The 23,292-nt window shown below is 46.0% G+C and overlaps 2 protein-coding genes across 7 annotated transcripts; both read left to right on the top strand.

Annotated features, from left to right (window-relative positions):
- Positions 1-65: 65 nt before the first annotated feature.
- LOC113140191 (NACHT, LRR and PYD domains-containing protein 3-like) lies at positions 66-6,670 on the top strand. Its single transcript, XM_026323962.2, has 8 exons — positions 66-955; positions 1,061-1,380; positions 1,817-1,900; positions 2,166-4,017; positions 4,134-4,307; positions 4,418-4,591; positions 5,047-5,093; positions 5,447-6,670. The coding sequence occupies exons 2-8, from the start codon at positions 1,107-1,109 to the stop codon at positions 5,980-5,982; spliced, it is 3,141 nt and encodes a 1,046-aa protein (XP_026179747.1). The 5' UTR covers positions 66-955; positions 1,061-1,106; the 3' UTR covers positions 5,983-6,670.
- Positions 6,613-23,263, top strand: LOC113140195 (sodium/calcium exchanger 1-like). Of its 6 annotated transcripts, none has more exons than XM_026323976.2 (10): positions 6,862-9,331; positions 10,232-10,322; positions 11,062-12,884; positions 17,173-17,276; positions 18,077-18,094; positions 19,080-19,148; positions 19,293-19,420; positions 19,701-19,800; positions 19,913-20,185; positions 21,512-23,263. In XM_026323976.2, the coding sequence occupies exons 3-10, from the start codon at positions 11,080-11,082 to the stop codon at positions 21,886-21,888; spliced, it is 2,874 nt and encodes a 957-aa protein (XP_026179761.1). In that variant the 5' UTR covers positions 6,862-9,331; positions 10,232-10,322; positions 11,062-11,079; the 3' UTR covers positions 21,889-23,263. The 6 variants fall into 6 exon arrangements, with proteins under 6 accessions (XP_026179764.1, XP_026179761.1, XP_026179763.1 ...); XM_026323978.2 differs by lacking the exon at positions 10,232-10,322 and having other exon boundaries at positions 9,059-9,116; positions 9,268-9,331; XM_026323977.2 differs by lacking the exon at positions 6,862-9,331 and having other exon boundaries at positions 9,544-10,322; positions 21,512-21,906; positions 22,655-23,263.
- Positions 23,264-23,292: the final 29 nt, after the last annotated feature.

Genomic DNA, 23,292 nt, shown 5'->3' with positions numbered 1-23,292 from the left:
CAGAACCGGTGGTCATTAGGACTTGAAGAGAACGTGACAGGTTGGAGTATTCATTTCATCAGAGCACAGGAAAAATTTCTGCATTTATGGTTTTGGTGAAAAAAGATTTTTTTCTGAAAAATTTCACTTCCGCATCAAAACACTGTGGCAACTTTCAGACAGATTAAACTGCAGCTGAGCAGTGGTGGCACAGCTGGACTGGCTTTAAGGAAATCCAGCTGAACTCTTTCCTTTCTGGAGAAATGTGGTCATTAACTATTCCAAAAACAGGCTTAAAAATATTGTTAAAATAAAATAAAATGCTTCCTCTTTCGATTCACATAAAGTCCATATGTGCCTTTTTGTGAGCCTGTGAGCTGCGACAGATCTGAGGTTCTGACAGTGCTGCACTAATTGTCTGTGGGATCACTCTGCTGATGAAGACTGTCACAGACCCAAGTCATCACTGCTCCAGTTGCCAAATGTCTCTGAGTTGTGACGACTTTCATTTCAGGTTGTGGCTTGTTTGTTCTGGTAGGACTTGGGATAAGATGAGATCCAGTTTATTGATCCCTGAAGGTAAATTCAGGGGGTCCTGTGGTGAAGGTAATCAGTAGTAAGTATAAAAGCCTTCAGTAACAGATCAGAGAGCTTCGCAGATGTTACTCCTGCGTGACCTAATCTGTAACGGTTGATTAACTCTGTCACATTTTTTCTCCCTCTACGTCTGTCTGACATTTTCTCCTCTGCTTAAGAAACTCCTGAGCCTCCTCCGAATCCCCCCCCCCCAGGACCCTTTTGAGGATCAGGAAGCTTCATGAACAGCTTTCACGTTACAACACACCCCTCAGCCATATATATCATCCATGTGATATAGTGACAACTTGTAAACCTGTGGGTCCCTGCAGAGGTCAGAGGTCAGGCTGTTTCTCTGCTGCGTGAGAAAAAAAGAAGTTGATGATCTGCAGATGTTGAGGTGAAATAAATGAATGACAGATGTTAATCTGATTACATATAAACCAGTGGTACAGTTGGAGCAGAACAGGAGCCCGGACTGAGCGTCTCTCTTTGTCCCCTACAGTTCCATGACTGCTGCCAGTTTCCTGTGACTCCATCAGGGATCCGTGATGACACCAGAGGAGCTCCTGAATACTCTGGAAGATTTGGGAGATGAGGAATTCACCAAATTCAAGTGGTTCCTGCAGCAGCCCGACAGCCTCCGAGGCTTCCCCGGCATGAAGAAGGGCCGAGTGCAGACCACAACGCGGTGGGACACGGTGACTCTGATGGTGCAGACATACAGACTTCCTGGAGCCCTGGAGGTGACCAGGAAGGTTTTAGAGAAGATCAACAGGAACGACCTGGTGCAGAGTTTGACAGCCAGCAGCTCAGGACCAAAAGGTCAGTCACAGGAAGTGGAAACGTGATACAGCATCAGCTTTGATCCAGAGCACGGCGTACCACTTTGACTGGTGCTCATTTTATCCAATCAGCTCTCAGCTAAATTAGAAATGCTGTCCAACACCTGAGTAGTGTTCGAACACCTGCACTGGGTTTAAGGAAATCCAGCTGAGCTCTTTCCTTTCTGAGGGAAAGTGGGAATTAAATGTTCCCAAAGCAGGTTTATACTAAAACATGAAATAGGGATTTCAGTGTGAATGAATATGCGTCATCATCTGGAGCAGTTTGTGTCAGAAAACCAGAGCTAATAAATACCAGGACTGGGTCAAACCACATCTTCATCACTAATGTCTAAAGACAGAGTCAGACCTAATGATCAATAATCAATAATGACAGTAATCAGTGGAGAAGATGACACATACTCTCTGTCTGTCAGTGGTTGTCAGTGATGGTGGGGAGACTTCAGAGAACAGAGGACCTTCCACCTCTCTCACTCAGGCTCTTCTTCCTCACACTGAAGGTAAAGCTGCTCTCTGGTATGTATGGGAGCCCTGAAAGACCAAATGTGTCCTTGATGTTTAAAATCTACAGGTTAGTTTGTTTTCTGTCCCTTGAAGTCGATAAAGTAACGATGCTGTTTGGATTTGGCCGGTGTCGTTGTGTTGCAGATGATTTTGTCCAGGACAATAACAAACAGAACCCTTGTGTTCACTGCCTCTAGCGAGCAAAGAGACGTGTAGACGGACACCTCAGCCTTTGTCTTTCTCACTTCCTGTTTGACACAGATGTGCTGGTTCCGGTCCCAGAGCCACAGCCCATCACATATTACCAGCACGTGCTTCAATCAAACTTCCAGGACAAGTTTATGTGTGCACAAGAAGGCTGGGCAGAAGATAAACAGCGTCTGGCTGATATCTACACAGAGCTGTACATCACAGCCGGGAACGACGTCCACATCAACGCTCAGCATGAGGTCCGACACATCGAAATGGCAGCGACGCAGACGGACACAGAGAAACCGCTGAAACCCAGCGACATGTTCAAACACCATTCTGGAGAATACAGGCCCATAAAAACAGTGCTGACCAATGGGATCTCTGGAATTGGAAAAACACTCCTTGTGCAGAAGTTTGTGTTGGACTGGGCTGAAGAACGAACCAATCAGGATGTGCATCTCATTTTCCCCTTCAGCTTCCGTCAGCTGAACCCAGTGAGGGGACAGAGGTTTAGTTTGGCCGAGCTGATTCATGAATGTATCCCAGAAACTGTGGACATCAAGGAGGAGGCTCTGAACTACATCTTTACAGTGCTACAGTCATCAGGAAACACCAACTATGACAAGAGCAGATTCAAGCTTCTGTTTGTCTTTGACGGACTGGACGAGAGCCGCCTGCACCTGGACCTTCACGGCGATGACATTGGCTCTATTGACGCAACGACGTCAACTACAGTCGATCTTCTGCTGAGGAAGCTCATCAATGGGAAACTGCTGCGCTCTGCTCGCATCTGGATAACCACACGACCCGCAGCGGCCAATCAGATCCCTCGGGAGTTTGTGGACAGCATGACCGAGGTCAGAGGGTTCAGCGACCCGCAGAAGGACGAGTACTTCAGGAAGAGGTTCAGAGGTGAGGAGCAGGCCAGCAGGGCCCTCTCCCACATCAGGAGCTCACGAAGCCTCCACATCATGTGCCACATCCCGGTCTTCTGCTGGATCACTGCTACAGTTCTGCAGGATCTGTTGGGAACCAGAGAGCGAGGAGAGCTGCCCAACACTCTGACTGAGATGTACACCGAGTTCCTGGTGTTTCAGATCGGTCGGACCAAAGAGAAGTACGGTCCAGAAAAGTGCGTTCAGTACATTAAGTCGTTGGCAAAACTGGCTTTTCGGCAGCTGGAAAAGGGAAACCTGATCTTCTACGAGAAAGATCTGAAAGAAAGTGGAGTTGATTTCAGTGAAGCCTCAGTGTTCTCAGGAGTGTTCACCGAGATCTTTAAAGAAGAGCGTGGAAAGAAAAACAAAGACAAGATATTCAGCTTTGTGCATCTGAGCGTTCAGGAGTTTCTGGCTGCTTTTTATGTGAGAATGTCACTGATCAACAGCAACAAAAATGTGCTGCCTCAGCCACGACTGTCACTGCAGAACCTACAACAGCTTTTCATCAAAACCTCCACAGCAAAGACCCACAGAATGGCCATTGACAAGGCTTTGCAGAGTCCAAACGGACACTTGGACCTGTTCCTTCGCTTCCTCCTGGGTCTTTCTCTGCAGACCAATCAAGACAAACTACAGGACCTGCTAAAGAAGACAGACAGTAGCTCACAGACCAATGAGAAAACAGTCCAGTACATCAAGAAAAAGATCAGCGAGAATCTGTCTCCAGAGAGAAGCATCAACCTGTTCCACTGTCTGAATGAACTGAAGGATCGTTCTCTAGTGGAGGAGATGCAGCACTTCCTGACATCAGGAAGTCTCTCCACAACGGATCTGTCTCCTGCTCAGTGGTCAGCTCTGGCCTTCATCCTACTGTCATCGGGAAAAGACCTGGACGTGTTTGACCTGAACAAATACTCAGCCTCTTCAGAGGAGGCTCTTCTGAGGCTGCTGCCAGTGGTCAAAGCCTCCCACAAAGCTGTGTAGGTGCACAGATACCTGCAGACACTAACTGTACATGTGTGTGGTTGTTTTCAGCTCATGAAACTCAGTCAGTCGATACTGTGACTAAACATCTATTCCATGAACTCTCCTCCAGGCTGAGCGGCTGTAACCTGTCAGAGAGAAGCTGTGAAGCTCTGGCCTCAGTCCTCAGCTCCCAGTCCTCCAGCCTGAGAGAGCTGGACCTGAGTAACAACGACCTCCTAGACTCAGGGGTGAAGCTGCTCTCTGATGGACTCGGGAGTCCAGGGTGTAGACTGGAAAGTCTCAGGTCAGGATTCAGCTTCTATCTTCCTGAGGACATTGTAAATGTTGGAGAACATGCAGAGCGTTCACTGATGAACAAAAGCAAATAATGTGTGTGTGTGTGTGTTTGTGCAGCCTGTCAGGCTGTCAGGTCACAGAGGAAGGCTGTGCCTCTCTGGCCTCAGCCCTGAGGTCCAACCCTTCCCATCTGAGAGAGCTGGACCTGAGCTACAACCATCCAGGGGACTCAGGAGTGAAGCTGCTGTTTGCTGGACCAGAGGATCCACACTGGAGACTGGACACTCTCAGGTATGAGCTGACTACCAGAACTCACACACTGACGAGCTGATGCTGCTGGTTCTCAGTTTGCTGATACCAGTGAAGACAGAATCTGATGTGCTGAGGTTCTTGTTTCCTCCGAAACTGAACTATCGGGTCTAATGTCAGAGCAGAATCTAATTTTCTAAATTTTACAAAGAGTTCATTTTTGAACAGCACATTTTCATCTCGAGGTCCACTTGGCAGTTCCTCTGGAAGTTTCAATAATTTTACGTGAGTTGTTATGAACCATGACACCATGTCTCTTTTCCACCTATGTCACCATCTTAAACCAAAACAAGGCGTAGGGGGATGAATGAACCATCTCTGAATAAAGTAAAACCAGACCACTATAGCAGCATAATGGTGGATCTGACTGAAGGTTTATGAGGAGCAGGGATGAGGAAGCTTCTGAAGGTTTATTATGGCTGTGTTTGTTCCTCCAGGGTGGAACATGGTGGAGAGCAGAGGCTGAAAGCTGGTCTGAAGAAGTGTAAGTGGGTCACAAACTCATCAGCTTTCAGTTAGTTTTTCCATTGTCTTGTTTTGTATCGGGGTGGGACAGTTGAAAGTGATCTACAAAGAGTCCACTATAGGACTTGTCTCTTTAAAGGCATACATTCACTGTGAAGAAATTAGCAGTTTGTTTCACATGGACACCCAATGACATGAAAAAGAGAAAATCATAAAGTTGCCTTCAAATCCAAAGCCTGTGCAGATCCTTTCAGTTCTCAGTCTGAAACAAGGCCCAAAGCCTGGGTGATTCTGATGTTTGTGTCCGATAATGAAGCAGCCAGTGAAGGTTTCAGGGTTTGGATGATAAATTGCTGCTGTGTCTCGTTTCAGATTCCTGTGAACTCACACTGGACACAAACACAGTGAATAGAAACGTCAAACTGTCCGACAATAATAGGAAGGCGACGTTAGTGCAAGAGCAGCTGCCGTATCCTGATCATCCCGACAGGTTTGACTGGTGGCATCAGCTGCTGGGTCGAGATGGTCTGACTGGTCACTGTTACTGGGAGGTGGAGTGGGGCGGGGTGGTTTATTTATCGATGGCCTATAGAGGCATCAGCAGGAGAGGAGACAATCACGACTGCTTGTTAGGACGGAACAACCTGTCCTGGAGTCTGAGGTGTTCTGACGGGGGTTACTCTGTCTGGCACAATAAAAATAGAACAGACCTTCCGTTCTCCTCGGTCTCTAACAGGGCAGCAGTGTACCTGGACTGGGCTGCTGGGACTCTGTCCTTCTACAGACTCTCCTCTGACACACTGACCCACCTTCACACCTTCAGCACCATGTTCACTGAGCCTCTGTATCCTGGGTTTTGTTTCTGCTGGTCTGATTCCTCAGTGTCTACATGTTCACTGTTGGTGTGAGACTCTCCTGTCAGACAGTCTTAACCTTTAACCCATGTCTTCTTCTTCATGTGTTGATGGGCAGTGAAGGGTGTAGGTTTAATATTAGGAAATGATCTGGCAGGAGAAGACGTTTTTCCAATGCCTGAAGTGACTGAAAACCCTGTTGCTGATTTGTCGGTCCCTGTTTCTGCTGCTGGATGGTTGTACTTCAGGCACTGACATCATTTCTGTTGTTGAGAGTGCTGTGGTGGAGGAACTATGGGGGCCCTGAAAGCTCAATGCACCGCAGCTGAAGACAACCCAGGCAAATAAACGTGTGCAGCTTCCAGGAACATTTCTGCAAAACCCAGAATACAAGAATCAAAACCATGTTTAGAAACTCTGCAAAAACACTGGACAACCTGATTTATTTCAAGTGAACAAATATCGTGTAGGCTAGTAGTACTTCCCATAATCACTGCAGTAATCTCAGATTAAAAACAATAACAAAACAGAAAAACACTTCAGTAGCTCCATGAACCACAACAAATATTGATTCCCAGGTGTGTTCAGGTGTCATCGTTTGTTTTTAGTGCCTCATCATGTGACGTGTTTCTTTGTGTGGCTTGAAGGATTTCCGGTTTCTGTTTTTCAGAATTTTCTTCAGTTTTCCTGTTTAGGCTCCTGCCCCCGCGACGCGACCCCAGATAAGCGGAAGAAGATGGATGGAGAACATTTCATTTTTGAAGTGCACAGAACCGTCAGGGCCACCATAACAAAATTGTTTTGGAAAAAAAGGTTTTTAAATGCAAATACAACAAACCACCACACTGACAGCAAACATGCTCACGTGGGTAAAAATAAAAGTCTGCCAGAATGTGACAGACACCAGAGATAAGCTCTGTCACCACACTGCTGAAAGCTGCTGGGAACCAGTGCAGAACCCAGACCGTTAAGCTTTTATCAATGAATTCAGTCAGTGATACCAACTTCAGGGATTTCATTTCCCTCTGCAAACTCTTCCAGGTGTCCACAGCAGAAAAAATAACAACTCTCCTGTCTGTGTGCGACACAGCAGATCTGGCCCTGAGGTCTGACATTAGGGCTGGAAAACAAGCTCTGTGAAAGAAGGTTGCAAAGATCTGAGGGCAGTTTATCGAAAACACAAGCTCAGCTGGATGTCTGTGGCAGGTGACGGCATCCACATTCACCACGGATCTTAATTAAATCAACTGAGAGTTACAGCAGTTCCATGATGTTTGTTTGATGGTTGTTATGATGTTAACATGATGTAATAATCTGTGCAGTGAGCAAACAGCTGTAATAACGCTTTGTCAAATGGTTGTCATCGTAATGTTCTAGTAACATTGGAATCATGGGGTTTTTATCATGATGCTAAAGTAATCTGGTAGTCGAGATCTTATTTATGAGGTAATCTGGATCTTATTTGTAAAGTAATCTGGTAGTCGGGATCTTATTTATGAGGTAATATGGTAGTCTGGATCTTATTTGTAAGGTAATCTGGTAGTCTGGATCGTATTTATAAAGTAATCTGGTATTCTGGATCTTATTTGTAAGGTAATCTGGTAGTCTGGATCGTATTTATAAGGTAAACTGGTAGTCGGGATCTTATTTATGAGGTAATCTCGTAGTCAGGATCGTATTTATGAGATAATCTGGTAGTCGGGATCTTATTTATGAGGAAATCCGGTAGTCTGGATCGTATTTGTGAGGTAATCCGGTAGTCGGGATCTTATTTATGAGGAAATCCAGTAGTCTGGATCGTATTTATGAGGTAAACTGGTAGTCGGAATCTTATTTATGAGGTAATCTGGTAGTCGGGATCTTATTTATGAGGTAATCTGGTAGTCTGGATCGTATTTGTGAGGTAATCTGGTAGTCGGGATCTTATTTATGAGGTAATCTGGTAGTCTGGATCGTATTTGTGAGGTAATCTGGTAGTCGGGATCTTATTTATGAGGTAATCTGGTAGTCGGGATCTTATTTATGAGGTAATCTGGTAGTCTGGATCGTATTTGTGAGGTAATCTGGTAGTCTGGATCTTATTTATGAGGTAATCTGGTAGTCTGGATCGTATTTGTGAGGTAATCTGGTAGTCGGGATCTTATTTATGAGGTAATCTGGTAGTCTGGATCATATTTGTGAGGTAATATGGTAGTCGGGATCTTATTTATAAGGTAATCTGTAGTCTGGATCATATTTGTGAGGTAATATGGTATTCGGGATCTTATTTATGAGGTAATCTGGTAGTCGGGATCTTATTTATGAGGTAATCTGGTAGTCGGGATTGTATTTATGAGGTAATCTGGTAGTTGGGATCTTATTTATGAGGAAATCCGGTAGTCTGGATCGTATTTGTGAGGTAATCTGGTAGTCGGGATCTTATTTATCAGGAAATCCGGTAGTCTGGATCGTATTTATAAGGTAAACTGGTAGTCGGGATCTTATTTATGAGGTAATCTGGTAGTCGGGATCTTATTTATGAGGTAATCTGGTAGTCAGGATCATATTTAGGAGGTAATCTGGTATTCGGGATCTTATTTATGAGGAAATCCGGTAGTTGGGATCGTATTTATAATAACTACGTGTTGTAGTTGCAGCCATAGGTGATAATGTTGTGATGCAGTTTGGCAGAAGGTTTTAATTTTTTATCTAATGGGCTGATAAAATCAAGAACTGTGTGTTTTTGTCTCTAATGTGTTTATTCAGAGGACGGACTGATAAGACCAGGACTCACAGGACTGTACTCTGTGTGTGTGTGTGTGTGTGTTACTATGTGTAGACTTGTATTTCTGCCTTTGTTTGGACCCCTTTGAGCAATGCAGCCAAATGCGGTGGTCCCACAAAGTTAGGACATTTAGCTGCTCCTCACGTTTTCAGAGCCCTGTTTGAGGGTTCAGACTTGGATTTAGGGTTAGTGTTAGAAGGGGGTAGGAAATGCATCATCTTTATGAGTGTCCTAATAAAAATAGAAATATGAGTTTGTGTGTATCTGTTTGTGTGTGTGTGTGTGTGTGTGTGTGTGTGTATGCGACGTTTGGTTCCTTTAACATCAGGTGAATTCTGGAGTGGACCCAACAAACCAAGCAGACTGGTTTGTGGTTTGACTGACCCCAGGCCTGGACCAGCAGATGTGTGATTGTTTTTTTCAGGTATTCAAAAAAGAGAAGTCAGGTCACCATGAAGTCCAGCACCAGACGTAGGGTTTGTGTATATGTGCTATACATGTAAGTGTCTGAGTTAAACTGGGGTGTGTTCAGCTTCTGTCTTATTCCTGGTTCTTTGTCGCTTCTTTCTGTTCAGGGTGTGACCCTGAATGTGTCTCCTGCAGTGCTGAGGGTTTTCCCTCCTGTTCCCACCTGCTCAGGTGAGACCACAGAACATGAGCCACTGTCTGACAAGCTCTCCTTCAGGATGATGAACTTTTTTACAGACTCTGTGCCAACTCTTTGGGACATGGGGGGTCTGCAGGGCTTGGGTGTCACCTCTGAGTGGAAAATCTCTAAGCACACCATGTGTGTCTCTGTTGGGGGGGGGTGTTGCACTTAACCCAGCATTCCTGCCTGTTGTGGGCTGCAGGCACCACCCGGCTGCTGTTAGCCGTTATCTCCCCCACGTGTCGGCGGGGACGAGGAGCTGCTGGATGGCCCCGGGCCCCGCACAGCCTTGTATGGCCATGGCCCGCTAGGAGAAGGACGATAAGCAGCACAAAGGCAGCTATGCAGCCATGTTTAGAGCAATGTCTGTTTCTGTTAAATTTAGAGCAGTTATCGGACTCAGCTCTCCCTCCTGAGCGCACTCTCCTCTCCTGCTGCCGCTGCGTGTGGACCAGAGGTGAGTGCAGTGTCCGAGAGGGGCCCCAGAGTCCAGGTCTGACCAGGTTTCTTCCTAGGGACAGATTTCATCCAGCTGCGGAGGAGGTGATTGCTCTGGTACACTGTAGAGTTGCAGTAGTACTGAGGTATTCTTGCTGTACCGCAGTACTGTGTGCAGCTCAGACAAATAAACCTCAGAGAAGACGACACACGGTGGAGACAGGACCTGCTGATATTTTCTGGGTACTGTCCTCGTGTCCTGTGGGAAAGCTGAGCACAGGAAAGTGCAGTAGCTGTAACGTCTGGGCTGCAGGTCTGAGCGGGCTGGAGTGAAAGTGTTAACAGACTTAGAGGGAGGGGGAGAGTTGGATGCTCATTCTGGTGCTTTACTGGTGACGCTGGTGTTTCTGTTTCTCGTCTCCACATCGTCTGACAGACTTTTATTGTTTCAGTGGAGAAGTGGACGGTTTATTGTCAGGGTTTCTGCCTCCGTGACAAAACTCATCTCGGCTTTTGGTGGAAATTCTGATTTTTTTCGTGACGGTAGGTTTCTGCTTCTTACTGACTCTTCAGCTCACCTCCCTGAGGACACAGTACTGGTCCAGTGTAGTATCAGATACAGTACTGTAGTGCAGTCAGAGTATAATGTTTAGAAACATAGTTGTGTGTATCAGTATCATAGTGCAGTTTGCTGTACAATCCCCAGCACAGTGTACTTTGATGCATAAAGTTGTGTGTGCTGTGTCTTTAAAATTCATCTTCATTTTACAAAAAGCTGTTTGAATTTGACTTAAATGCATATTTTTGCTATAAGAGGTTAATGTGAAGGAAACTCCAGTGAATATTTCAGTTCTTTTACATTATTGTCAATCTCAGTATTAAAACAATCTTTACCTGCAATAATAATAATAATAATAATAGTCACTGCAGAGCAAAGTTTATATAAATATGTGTTTTAATGGGTCCATAAATGAAGGACCCAGACTGATTCTGTCATCAGTTTGATTTCCAATGATACAAAACAGTAACTTGTCACACGCTTTGTAAAAGATGTAGAAAATATTTTACAGTACATGAAAACCTAAAACAATGATCAGCTTCATGATGTTTGAATCCAGTTGGTTTTTGAGTTCCAGTGAAACGGTAAAACAGCACGAACAGTCTGGAGAAAATTTAGTTTTTATTTAAACGAGACAGACAGAGCTGGTCTGGATCTGGGATCGGACTTCAGCTCCAGAGTCAAACATGACAAAGTGCTGACACCTCCTTCCATGTCTTGCAGGTTGAAGGGAGTGTCACCATGAGCCAAACCATGACATCATCATTCTTCTCCACCTATCAGCTCCTCTTCTTGTTGACCATCACCTCGGTTGAACTTCCATGTTCAGCGGCGGGGGGCTCGACTCTGACCCTCAAGTCTAACCACACGCTCAGAAACCACACGAAATGTGGTGGGAGTACCGAGTGCGTAGAGGGCGTCATCCTGCCGATGTGGAAGCCGGACAACCCGGCCTTTACTGACCGCCTCGCCAGGGCCACCATTTACTTTCTGGGGTTGGCGTACATGTTCCTGGGCGTCTCCATCATTGCTGACCGCTTCATGGCGTCCATTGAGGTCATCACCTCCCAAGAGAGACAGATCACCATCAAGAAGCCAAATGGCGAGAAAATCACCACCACGGTGCGCATCTGGAACGAGACGGTGTCCAACCTGACCCTGATGGCGCTGGGCTCCTCCGCCCCAGAAATTCTCCTGTCGGTTGTCGAGGTTTGCGGTCACAACTTTGACGCTGGCGAGCTGGGCCCCAACACCATTGTAGGAAGTGCCGCCTTCAACATGTTTGTCATCATCGGCCTTTGTGTGTCTGTCATCCCTGAAGGAGAGACCAGAAAGGTGAAGCACCTGCGGGTGTTCTTCGTCACCGCCACCTGGAGCGTCTTTGCCTACACTTGGCTTTACCTGATCCTGGCCGTCTTCTCTCCAGGTGTTGTTGAGATTTGGGAGGGACTTCTCACGCTCTTCTTCTTCCCCGTTTGTGTTGTCTTTGCTTACGTGGCCGACCGCAGACTTCTGTTCTACAAGTACATGTACAAACGATACAGAGCAGGGAAGCAGAAAGGAATGATCATCGAAACAGAGGGAGAACCAGATCTTCCCTCGAAGGTGGACATTGAAATGGACGGAAAAATGCTCAACTCCCACGGAGAGGAGCTCATGGATAGAGAAGCGGATTTTGATATGAAGGAGCTGGATGAGGAGGAGGCCCGCAGAGAGGTGGCCCGGATCCTGAAGGAGCTGAAACAGAAACATCCAGAGAAGGAGATGGAACAGTTGATGGAGCTTGCTAACTATCAAGTTTTAACCCAGCAACAGAAGAGTCGGGCTTTCTACCGCTGTCAAGCAACCAGGATCATGACAGGAGCCGGCAACATCCTGAAAAGGCACGCCGCTGACCAAGCCAAGAGAGCCACCCAGCACGATATCTGCTCTGAGCTGCCAGTGAATGAGTTCTCCGCCAAGGTGTTCTTCGACCCTGGAACCTACCAGTGCCTGGAAAACTGTGGCAGTGTAGCCCTGAACGTGGTGCGTCGTGGTGGAGACCTAACGATGACAGTGTCAGTGGATTACCGGACCGAGGACGGCACCGCAAATGCCGGCTCGGACTACCGCTTCACTCAGGGAACTGTTGTGTTCAAACCAGGCGAGACTGAAAAGGAAATCCGCATTGATATCATTGACGATGATATCTTTGAGGAAGACGAGCATTTTCTGGTTCACCTGAGCAATGTGAAGATTCTGTCAGAGGGTACTGGTTTAAAGAAGCTGGATGAAAACCATGTGGATTCCTTCGCAGGTCTAGGTCTGCCATGCACGGCCACTGTCACCATCTTCGATGACGACCACGCAGGGATCTTCTCGTTCGAGGAGCCAGTGGTGACTGTGAGCGAGAGCATTGGAGTGATGGAGGTGAAGGTGGTCCGGACCTCAGGAGCTCGTGGTGTTGTGGTGGTGCCGTACAAAACCATAGCAGGGACAGCTAAAGGAGGCGGGGAGGACTTTGAGGACACACATGGAGTCCTGGAGTTTGAGAACGATGAGATCTTGTAAGTACAAACCATCTTATTTAACTGCTGAGTGATTAATATGGAAAATAAAATAAAAATGCTGAATCACAACACAGTTACCTGATTTTTCTGCGAGGCATTCTGGGCATTAGAGTCTTTTTTAGGTGTCAAAATGGCAGTTTTTTCTAATTTCACCATATCATCATGTGACTCAGTAAATGCAGCGAAAATGAGTTTTTATTGAAATGAAAGTGTAACCTCAGCCATATTTGGGACTGTACTCATTCATGTCCGATCTGAAGCTCCATATCCAACAGAACCGTTCATAAGGAAGTCCAGTAGTCCTCAGTCCGGACTTCAACTGGGCAGACATGGACAGATGTGAAGTGAAACTGAAATGATTCTGTTTCAGTCATTTTAATTAACAACAATCGGTTTTACAGTTTCAGGTCGACTTATAGTGGGTTGGGTTATCAGTCCGACATGATCAGGTCTTAGTCCATCACCCTCGGGTCGGATGTACTCTGCTTTTTGCCACACTACAGTTTTTAAATGTGAAATAATCATAATGTTTTCTGTTACATCAGCCAATGAATAATTAATAACTCAGCTCAGATCAAACACCGTTTAAATGTCTAAATCAGGAAATATCTGCTTAAAGAAAAAGTCAGTAAGACTAAGACCCGGATCAGATTTGATACCACCTGTTGGTAGATCAATAAGAGGCAGCCACTGATTAAATGATCATAAAACATGTGTTCCTCTTCCTGGTCCTACAGTAGCTCCACCTCCACAGGGTCATGTGACTGCATACTTCAGGTGTACAGGCCTCACACAGCTCGGGACAGACTCTTTCCGTGTCTGCGATGGAATGACAACACATTTCTGTGCAGAGCATAAACACGGCCGTGCCGTCTGAAATGGAAAAGGTGCCACGCTCGTTCTTCATTAGCGTTTATTAATGAGGACGCTGGCCTACATTCACATGGCAGCCAGAGAGCCTTATATAGACCAGAGTACCAGGCAGTACCAGGCAGTACCAGTCAGTACCAGTTAGTAACAGTCATTACCAGTTAGTACCAGTGAGTAACAGTCAGTACCAGTTAGTACTAGTCAGTGCCAGTTAGTACCAGTTAGTACTAGTCAGTGCCAGTTAGTACCAGTTAGTACTAGTCAGTACAGTCCCATACAGGATTATTCACATTAATAGACAGTGAGCAGAGCTCGTATTGAAGCAGGTTTACGTCAGACAGGTCTCACTGATCATACAGGACGGGACCTTAGTTCATAAATGTGGAACTGGGACCATGTCAGAGCAGGGTCACAGCAGAGGGAGATGCTGATTGGACAGTTCACCTCAGATATTCAGCATCACTGCATCTTCATTTCCAAACGTCAGACAGATCAGCCCTCAGTCTGAGTCTAAATCTGTCAGTGTCCAGTTTATTAGGTACAGGCAGCTCAGACCCATGAAGGACCCTGTAGCAGGAGTGGATTGACCTGTGTGGTGTTGTAAGGTTTGGTTTGATTCCTGACCACACTTACGCATCTGTTCCACAGCTGCTCCAGGCAAAAACCTCGTCGCAGGAATGAAGCCATCAGTTCTTCATTATCGATACATCTGACAGTTATTTTACAATCAATAATTGATCAGTAGATTTGATTCCTCAGTTGCCTGCTGGCTGCTTTCTGGGGAAGTGATAATGGGGTCAGAGGGGCCCAGTGACATATTTGTGCCCAGGGTCTTTTGGGATGGTGAACAAAATATCAGAAACAGCAGAAGTCAGCTCAGACTAACTCAGCACCAGGGACGTCTGCATGTCTGAGTCTGGTCGTAAACCAGATTCACACCTGATATTCTGAGGCCTCTGGTCTCTGACTCATCTCATGCCAGGTGTTTATTGATCAATAAACACCTGACATGATCTAAATCAATAAATTTAGCTTGATTAGCTCTCTGTTAATCAACTGATCAATTAACCATTTCAGCCGTACTGTAGATGATTGAGGAGGTAAATCGCTCTCAGCACATCACTGTGTTTCATATCAACTCATTTTAGCACAGGTCTGAACAGAGCTGCTCGTGTGACAGGAGCTTCACTCTGCTGCTGTTTCAGTGAAGCTGTCTTCCAGTGTTTAGAAAGCTTCACACTCTGTCAAACCTCCTAACCTAACGTCCGACACGTCCGATTGGTCAGGGCCCAGCAGGTGTTTGAAACTTCCTTCAGGAGTTCCAGCTTCTGATTGGCTGACTACACCTGGCCCAGGTAATCAGAAGCAGGGCAGTGGCACCTGGAGGACCAGAGTTGTCCCCTCCTGTGTTAAGGTGCTGCTTCGATCGGTGGAAGGCTCCTTTAATCTGCCTTTTTTCTGGGTGAGGTGGTGGTTGTTGTTTGTTTGTTGACAGGCTACAGATGTTTTTGTTTTTTTCTACCCATCTTGCTGCTGCTTGGATTCCCAGCTGAGTGTTTCACGTCTGCCTTCATGCTGTTGGTCCAACCTGGCGCAGCTCCGGGTGTGTTGGGCAGATAAACATCACACTGCTCTCTTCCTTATTAGGGCAGCCTGTGTTCAGCAGCAGGATCCTGCTCATCGTCGCAGCATCAGCCCATAAAGCAGACAGATGACTGCAGCCCGTTCCTCTCAGAGCCAGCGACAGGGGAGGTCGCTTCTGGCCGCCCGCCACGTCTCCAGCCGAGGCACGATTTTATCTCAGCTTCTGTCTGTTTCCACACTAAACCGACTGGGCTTTTGTAAAACTGCAGAGATGATGAGCGGACTTTTACTGAGCCAAATGTCTGTTACGGGCAGCTGTGAGCTCAGAGACCTGTCACTGTCTCTGCAGCTCCATGCAGATGTTGAGCCTCTTTCAGTTCCTGCTTTCCGGCCTGGTTCGGTCTCTGTGTCCGCTGAGCAGCAAACCGCAGACACACACACTGTTCGAGCTGTTGAACATTCAGCAGCTGAAGACTAGTGACTCTCTACAAGACGATGATAGATGATGGCTGCGTGGATGGGAAGTTATTTGCAGCTGTTTTATTTGTTCATGGTTTGATAAGTCATTTCCAAGATTTTGTTTTCACTCAGTAGCACAAAGATTCTGGAAAGGTTCTTAAACCCAGGCAGACAGAACCTCCAAGCCATCAATCTGCTGCTATTAAATAAACATGGAGAAGGATGAGGGCGTTTTTGTGTTTCCATGCTGCCGGCCCACACACACTGTGGCTGTGGCCAATCAGGGCTGCTGTAGCCTGCAGCTCCGCGAGGACGCCAATGCTCACAGCCAGGAAAACAAAGTGTTGCAGGAAGTTCTTCCTGTCATCAGGTTTCATGTGGGACTGAAACTGGCTCGGGACTGAGACTCATCACTAACGTCCTGATGTGCAGTCCGTTCTAGTTCTCAGTTTTCCTGCAGTGTTTTTTCGCCTTTGGCGCCGAGTCTCTCCCTGACTACACCTCCACCTTCACCACCGTAATACAAACACGCACATACCTGCCATCACCTGCTGCACTTTGTAGGCTTTTATTCTCAAACACTGGAGGTTACAAACGAGTTTTCGAACAGTCACTTCGGTAACCACCATGGCTGCTGCGCTCGTCTCTGCCCTGTGTGCTACCTCTCCTTTTGTTTTTGTCCTTTTCAGCAAAACTATTCAGATCAATATAATCGATGATGAAGAATACGAGAAAAACAAGAACTTCTTCCTAGAGATCGGAGAACCTCAGCTGCTGGAGATGAGTGAGAGGAAAGGTGGGGGTGTCGCCTTCCTGTGTTGTATCCCCACCCTCATTACTAACGACCTCTGACCTTTGTGAAACCAGACTCACCTCAAGGCCTCACAGTCAGACTGGCTGTAGATATTTAGACCTGAACATGTAAAGTCACACTGAGAACTGATTGGAGTGAAAACTGATCCCAACTGACTGCAAACAGCAGCAGTATCAGCATTTTTAAAGTTTAATTACTGAGGTTCAGGATGTCCACAGTTTTTATTGTCTTGGAACACCAGCACCCTCCTCAGTCCATGTATCACAGTAATATTTGCTGGGATGAAGACATACAGTTTAGACAAATTCAGCTGATTAAAACCTTTTGCTGTTTAGGTGGAATAGCCCTTTAATTAGCGAACTTCTTTCACTGTGACTTTAACCTCAGAGGTCAGAAGAGGTCAGGTGACCCCCCCTTGTCGCCATGGTAACTACAAACCATAATGAAGGAGTCCTGTCGGATTTCATCTGTCGCCTTGTCTGAGTGTGTCAACTAATGCATGACCCCTGACCTTTGACCCCACCCTCCCCCTCCCTCTCCCTCTGTCGTTGTCTGCAGGAAGACCATAGCTGTTAGAATAATTGACCATGAGGAGTACGATAAGCAGGCCAGCTTCTACATACAGCTGCAGGAGCCATATTGGAACAGGAGGAGGTGGACAGGTGTGAAGACGCACCTTGACCTCTCTGATGACCTTTGGTCTTCATCTACTTTCTTCTGTTTACTGTCACTCTGCTGCTTCCTCCTCCATCAGCTGACCTGATTCTTAGTTATTATTGGAGGGTCTTCAGGTCTTCCGGTTCAGTTGAGCTGTGATAAATAAGAATAAGTCAAGAGAGGCTGAGTCAGGGCTGTTTACAATCTGGGTCTGACCCCTCAGAACTGGTTTGAAGGATCCAGTTAGGTTGGGTCAGACCTGGTTAGAATAACTAAGGATCCAGTAAGGACAGACTGGGACATGGTGTGAGTCACGAGGACAGGTCAGGACTAGTTTGGACAGGTGCATGCAGGTGTTGTGTTAATCCCTGTCTCATTAACCCCATCAGTGTCTCAGAGTTCTGGTCTGAATGTGCACAGACGTCACATTAAATACTAAACATCAGCCAGGACTCAGTTCTGAGCCTCACTTTGATTTGTTTGCTGATAGTTTGACTTTCACAAACCCAGGCCAGCTGAAGTCCAGGTTCACTCTAGTGGACCAGGACCTGAGCTCCAGGTGACAGTGAGGTTAAACCAGAACATGTAGATCATGGAGAAACTTATCCTTTTCTTTTCCATCTCGTCTGTTTGTCTGTTTCCGTTTCTCTTCAGCTGTGTTGCTTCAGGAAGTCGGTAAGCTGCTCGACTTTCTGTTTTCTGTCTTTCACTCAGCTTTGGATCTTAATTATATTCATGCACTATGAGAATTTACTGTTATTAAAGACTTGACTTCTCATTTCTTTCTTATTTTGTTTTATTTTAGGTGGATTCATCAAAACAGGTGAGCGAGCCCAAACCCCTTGATTCTGATTTTCTTTGGGGATATTTACTGAGCAGATCCCCGTGACCCTAAATAGGAATAAGCTGATGGATGTTTACTGTTGTGCCTGAGATCATTTTTCTTTTTCCACGACTTCAATAGAGAAGCGGCTGTGTGGTAAGCCAGGCTTTAAAGTGTTCGGACACTTAAAGCAGCAGCGTGTGCACTGACAGAGATGATCGCTCTCATTGATCACATGGAAACACAAAGAAAAACTGACACGAAAGTTGATCCAGTGAAAACGTTTGGAAGAGCACAAACAGGAAGTCCTCCTTCACAATAAAAGGAGTGTAGGTTTAGATGCTTTTCAGTTATTGTGTAATTTGTTGTTTATACCCAGTGATGAAACACATCAGTGTGTAACACCTGTGCTCTCAGCCAATCAGAGCGGAGTATAAACTGTTACTGCACAGGTTCTATGAAGAACAGGTGAGTTTGTTCTTTGTGCTTCCATCAGTCTGTTCCGAGCAGCACAATCAGCAGCTCTGTCTGTTATCACGTCATGTGTCTGTAATTAAGAGCGTCAGGACTTTTCACTCACAGCCTGAAATGCTCTTCATTGTTCTGACTGTGTGGAAACAGCTGGAATATAATCTGTAATCTGTAATTGTCAGAGATCTGAGTGTGATTTTTGAATAGTGGCACATGAATTTTCTGTGAAACTAAGTATATGCGAAGACCTCAGCCCACATAAACCAGGTCCTGTCAGCAGATCCTGGACCACATGGCTCCAACCGTGGTCATGTGACTGCATGTGCTAACGCCGTTAACACATCCACCCTCCTGACGGCACGCAGCAATACGGTGCTGACCCACCCCGTGTTGTTTGCTGTCTTCACCAACTGACCTGACACACACACGTTCATGTTATACCTGTTTGTCCCAGATTTCACTTGTGTCTGACAACTTCATCTGCTTCAGAGTCTGTTTCTGTTCACCTGTTCAGGTCGAGACATCTACAGGAAGGTCCAGGGCCGAGACCACCCCGCCCCCTCCAGCATTGTCAACATCACAGGTAACCCCATCATGCTCCTGTCTAAAGGTCCAGCTGCCCCTCACCTTTCATTCTAGTCATCCTTCTTCATCCATCCTGTGGGTTTTGAGTGTTTTTCTGGATCCCTGTTCACTGAGAGTCCGACCTTTCCTCTCTGTCTTTTAGAGGAGGAGTGTAAGGACGTTATGACGAAGAAGGAGGAGGAGGAGCGGCGGATCGCAGAGATGGGTAGACCGATGCTGGGTGAACACGTCAAGCTGGAGGTCATCATCGAGGAGTCGTACGAGTTCAAGGTGGGAACCTCTGCAGTTAAATCATCTTCAGTAGCAGTTTCAGTGATTTGGTTTGGCAGACAGGTCTAAATACTACATTACCCATCAGTCAGAGAAGATGTCAATCAAGGTGCCACAGTTACTGAATCCGTTAAGCAAAAGCTGCAAATTGAGACTGAATTAGAGACAAACTCCACCACTTCTAGACTTTTCAAACTATTTTCCAAAGTGGTGTCTGAATGTTCAGGTCATCGGGTGATCAGGAACACGACTGAACTTCCTGTGACCTGCTGCCTTTCAGAGCACCGTGGACAAACTCATCAAGAAGACCAACCTGGCCCTGCTGATCGGGACAAACAGCTGGAGGGAGCAGTTTGTGGAGGCCATCACCGTCAGCTCTGGTATGATCCAAACTCAACACATGGAAAATGTTTGGTGTCAGCTCGTGGTTGGAAAGGTAACTGACGGGCAAGTCAATGTTGACACCTGGCTCTTCCTCCTGCTCTTCCTCAGGTGATGATGACGATGATGACTGTGGCGAGGAGAAGCTTCCCTCCTGTTTCGACTACGTCATGCACTTCCTCACCATCTTCTGGAAGCTTCTGTTTGCCTTCGTCCCTCCCACCGACTACTGGAACGGCTGGGCCTGCTTCTTCGTCTCCATCTCCGTCATCGGCATGCTGACGGCGGTGATCGGTGACCTGGCGTCGCATTTCGGCTGCACGGTCGGCCTCAAAGACTCCGTCACTGCTGTGGTGTTTGTAGCGCTGGGAACCTCTGTACCAGGTCTGACAAACCCACAGGACTTGTAAAATGAACCACATAATCAAACTGTGCCCAGCTTAGACTCTAACCCTAACCCTAACCCAAACATAAAACCTAGTCCCAAGATGAGAGTTTCCAAAGTAAAGTTTTTAGGTGCCCCAGGACCGGATCCGGTCCCAAAGTTAGTCCAAAGTATGTCCAGATATTTCACCAAAGATCATCGGATAAATTTGAATAGAGTCTAAAAAATTTTATTACTAATAAAACCTTAAAGTCTCACAATTCAAATGACATAAAGCAATTTAAGATTGAATAATCACAGCGACTAGTTTCTTAATATTTAACAAAAGTACAAATACAGAACAATACGCTGCTCCTTACCTTTCTGTCGCGTTAGTTCATATGTGTACTCAAACATGGAGTGCCGCATATCGTTCTGTTCGTTAGAATCCATAGAACAAAGTGCACCCATGTTTTAGTCCAAATGACGTAATATTATACAGTAAATCCATAAATCCATCGCCCTCCTCATAATAAGCCGTAAACCGCTTCGTTTTACGGCTGTTTTGTCCGTTTATTCAATAAAGTTTGACATAGCAAGCTTCTGTGAATCACATGAGGCCTCATTCAAACGTGTTGTTACGTTTCACAGCGTAACTAACGGTAAAACCAATAGAATTCACATCCTCAGAGAAAATCCCAGTCAGGGGGCATATTCTAACTTCGATTGACAGGAGAATTAGCCAGTCAAATTGGTCGTAAATGGTGACAGACGCATCTTGTAGCCAATGATGAGGCCTAAAAATCTACATATCGCAAGTCGTGCCAGATGACGCAACAGTGGGCTTTAACGCAGCCCCCACTCCTACTGTAAATGTAGCCATGACAACACTGGGCAGGCAGCGCTCGACGCTAGAGGGGGAGGAGTCATGTTTCACATTCTACAGCGCGCCGATAGAAAACTGGGACGCTTTTGCTTCAATCGGCACCAAGGCCGTCAAAATAACTCTAAAAATGTAAGAACAACAGCTAGTTTTATTTATCTACGTGTTGTTCGTTTTTTCATCAGTGTGATAACATCGATCAAAAATGTGTTTGATTTGAGCTCATGTCCCATTGGCTAACCTGGAGGGGGCGGGGTTTATGAAATATACTGCGAAAAGCGACCGACTTATGGCGGCTTAGCTGTCGGCCATCTTTGTTTACAGTGTATGGTTGAAGCTTTAATCGTTGTTAATCACATATTTTTTTACTGGCTCGCAGTTTTTTCCTGCACCTGTGAGTCACATGGGACTGGATGATTTATAATAACCCGACGCACCACATCTCCTCTCCACTTTCTCTCAGACACATTTGCCAGTAAGGTGGCGGCCATCCAGGACCAGTACGCCGACGCATCCATTGGCAACGTGACAGGAAGTAACGCTGTTAACGTCTTCCTGGGTATCGGCGTGGCGTGGTCCATCGCTGCCATCTACCATTATTCCAAGGGCCAGGAGTTCAGGGTCGACCCGGGCACGCTGGCGTTCTCCGTCACACTCTTCACCATCTTTGCCTTCATCTGTATCGCTGTCCTAATCTACCGCCGCCGGCCCGAGATCGGCGGGGAGCTTGGCGGACCCCGGGTCCCCAAGACCCTCACCACCTGTTTGTTCTTCAGCCTGTGGTTGATGTACATCATCTTCTCCTCACTGGAGGCCTACTGCCACGTAAAGGGCTTCTAGCAGTTCTGCTGCTGACAGGTTCGTAAAGAGCGGTCCTGAGACCAGGTTCCCCTCAGGTTCCCGTATGTCCCTTTGTATTCTGACAGGTTCCTCTGACCTGTGACCTTAAAGGTTGTAACAACTCTAACTTCAGGCCAGGTTTCTCATGTTTTGGATGAACTCCTGTTAGTTTCTCTCAGTAATAGTCTTTGTTACAAACAGAGAAATATGTTCTTTAAAGGTTTAACATGTTCAGAACATCTTTGATTGGTTTCTAAAGATCCTGAAAGATTCTGTCAGTTGTTTTCTGGAGGTCTGGATAAAGTTTTAACAGCTCTGCTGTTCTGATAGTTTCCTAAATGTCCATTTAATTTCTGTTATTTGTTTGTAGGTTTGATAAGGTCTAATGTTTGTCCTGACAGTTCCTGTATATCTCGCCAGGTTTCTACAGTACGTCTCTTATTAGTCTCCAAAAGTTTCTAATAGACATTTAACATTTGTCTGAACTTTTTGTCTCAACATTTTGACATTTATCTATTCTGTGTAGTTTTTGAGGTTCTTTAAAGATTGAACAGATTCACAAGAACTTTGACAGTTCTGAAGATTTTTGTAGGACCCTCAAAACTCCTGAATCTTTTTGATTTACTCTGGTGTCCATATTGGACTGTTTTCTGGCTGCTGAATGCTGGTGACCATCTTCATCCTCACATACCTCTTGAACATGTAAAGACATTTCTCTGTATCAATCCCTTTGCTGTATAACACATTTTCATTTTGTCGTGCACAGCCTTTGAACCACAACCACAGTAGAGACCAGGAACAGGCAGCTCGAGCTGCAGACCTCTGAAGCCCTGCAGGGCATCTGACGTTGAAGGCGACTGCAGCAGCAGCACTGACATAAATATCTGCACTGAGTTTGATTTTTGAGAAATAGTAGAGGATCCTGTGTTTGTTGTGGAAGCATCTTAGGTCTTTGCTAAACAGAGACCAGAGCTGCTGCAGCACTGAATCAAATGTTTGAGAAACAGCATTATGTTTGTTTGTGTTTGTGATACTGTGAAGTTCAGAAACCTAGTGGAAGACTATTGGATGATGTAAACACAAGTTTATGGGTCTGACTTCAGGATGCAGTGTGTTTCCTTCAGATATTAAAATACAGTGAGTGACGTGTTTCCAAACCTTCCTCCTCTGTGACGTTGTTGAATAATTCCAACTAAACTTTGTGATGTAGAGATGAAACCTAAGAGCCTGCAGCTGCAGCCTCAGACACTTTCACTAAACCTGTCTATTGCAAATAAACGTCCATAACGCTGGGGAGCGTGGAATCAAAACAGTAACAAATATTTCTTAGTTTCCAGGTTTATTGTTGTAAACATCCCACAGGTTTGTCACATATGGAGCAGAACGAAGAGTAAAGGGCTGATG

The sequence above is a fragment of the Mastacembelus armatus genome, unplaced genomic scaffold (genome assembly GCF_900324485.2).
Source record: "Mastacembelus armatus unplaced genomic scaffold, fMasArm1.2, whole genome shotgun sequence".
NCBI lineage: Eukaryota > Metazoa > Chordata > Actinopteri > Synbranchiformes > Mastacembelidae > Mastacembelus > Mastacembelus armatus.
Note: the sequence above shows the minus strand (reverse complement) of the source record. Positions and strands in the feature narration are given on the sequence as shown.

Excerpts from the sequence above, each read along its gene's own strand:
- LOC113140195 (XM_026323980.2), top strand. The coding sequence starts at position 11,080 with ATGAGCCAAACCATGACATCATCATTCTTCTCCACCTATCAGCTCCTC. Across the intron at positions 19,421-19,700 it reads AGGAGTCGTACGAGTTCAAG|AGCACCGTGGACAAACTCAT; the intron begins GTGGGAACCTCT and ends GCTGCCTTTCAG. Across the intron at positions 20,186-21,511 it reads GCTGGGAACCTCTGTACCAG|ACACATTTGCCAGTAAGGTG; the intron begins GTCTGACAAACC and ends ACTTTCTCTCAG.
- LOC113140191 (XM_026323962.2), top strand. The coding sequence starts at position 1,107 with ATGACACCAGAGGAGCTCCTGAATACTCTGGAAGATTTGGGAGATGAG. Across the intron at positions 1,901-2,165 it reads TCTTCTTCCTCACACTGAAG|ATGTGCTGGTTCCGGTCCCA; the intron begins GTAAAGCTGCTC and ends TGTTTGACACAG. Across the intron at positions 5,094-5,446 it reads GAAAGCTGGTCTGAAGAAGT|ATTCCTGTGAACTCACACTG; the intron begins GTAAGTGGGTCA and ends GTCTCGTTTCAG.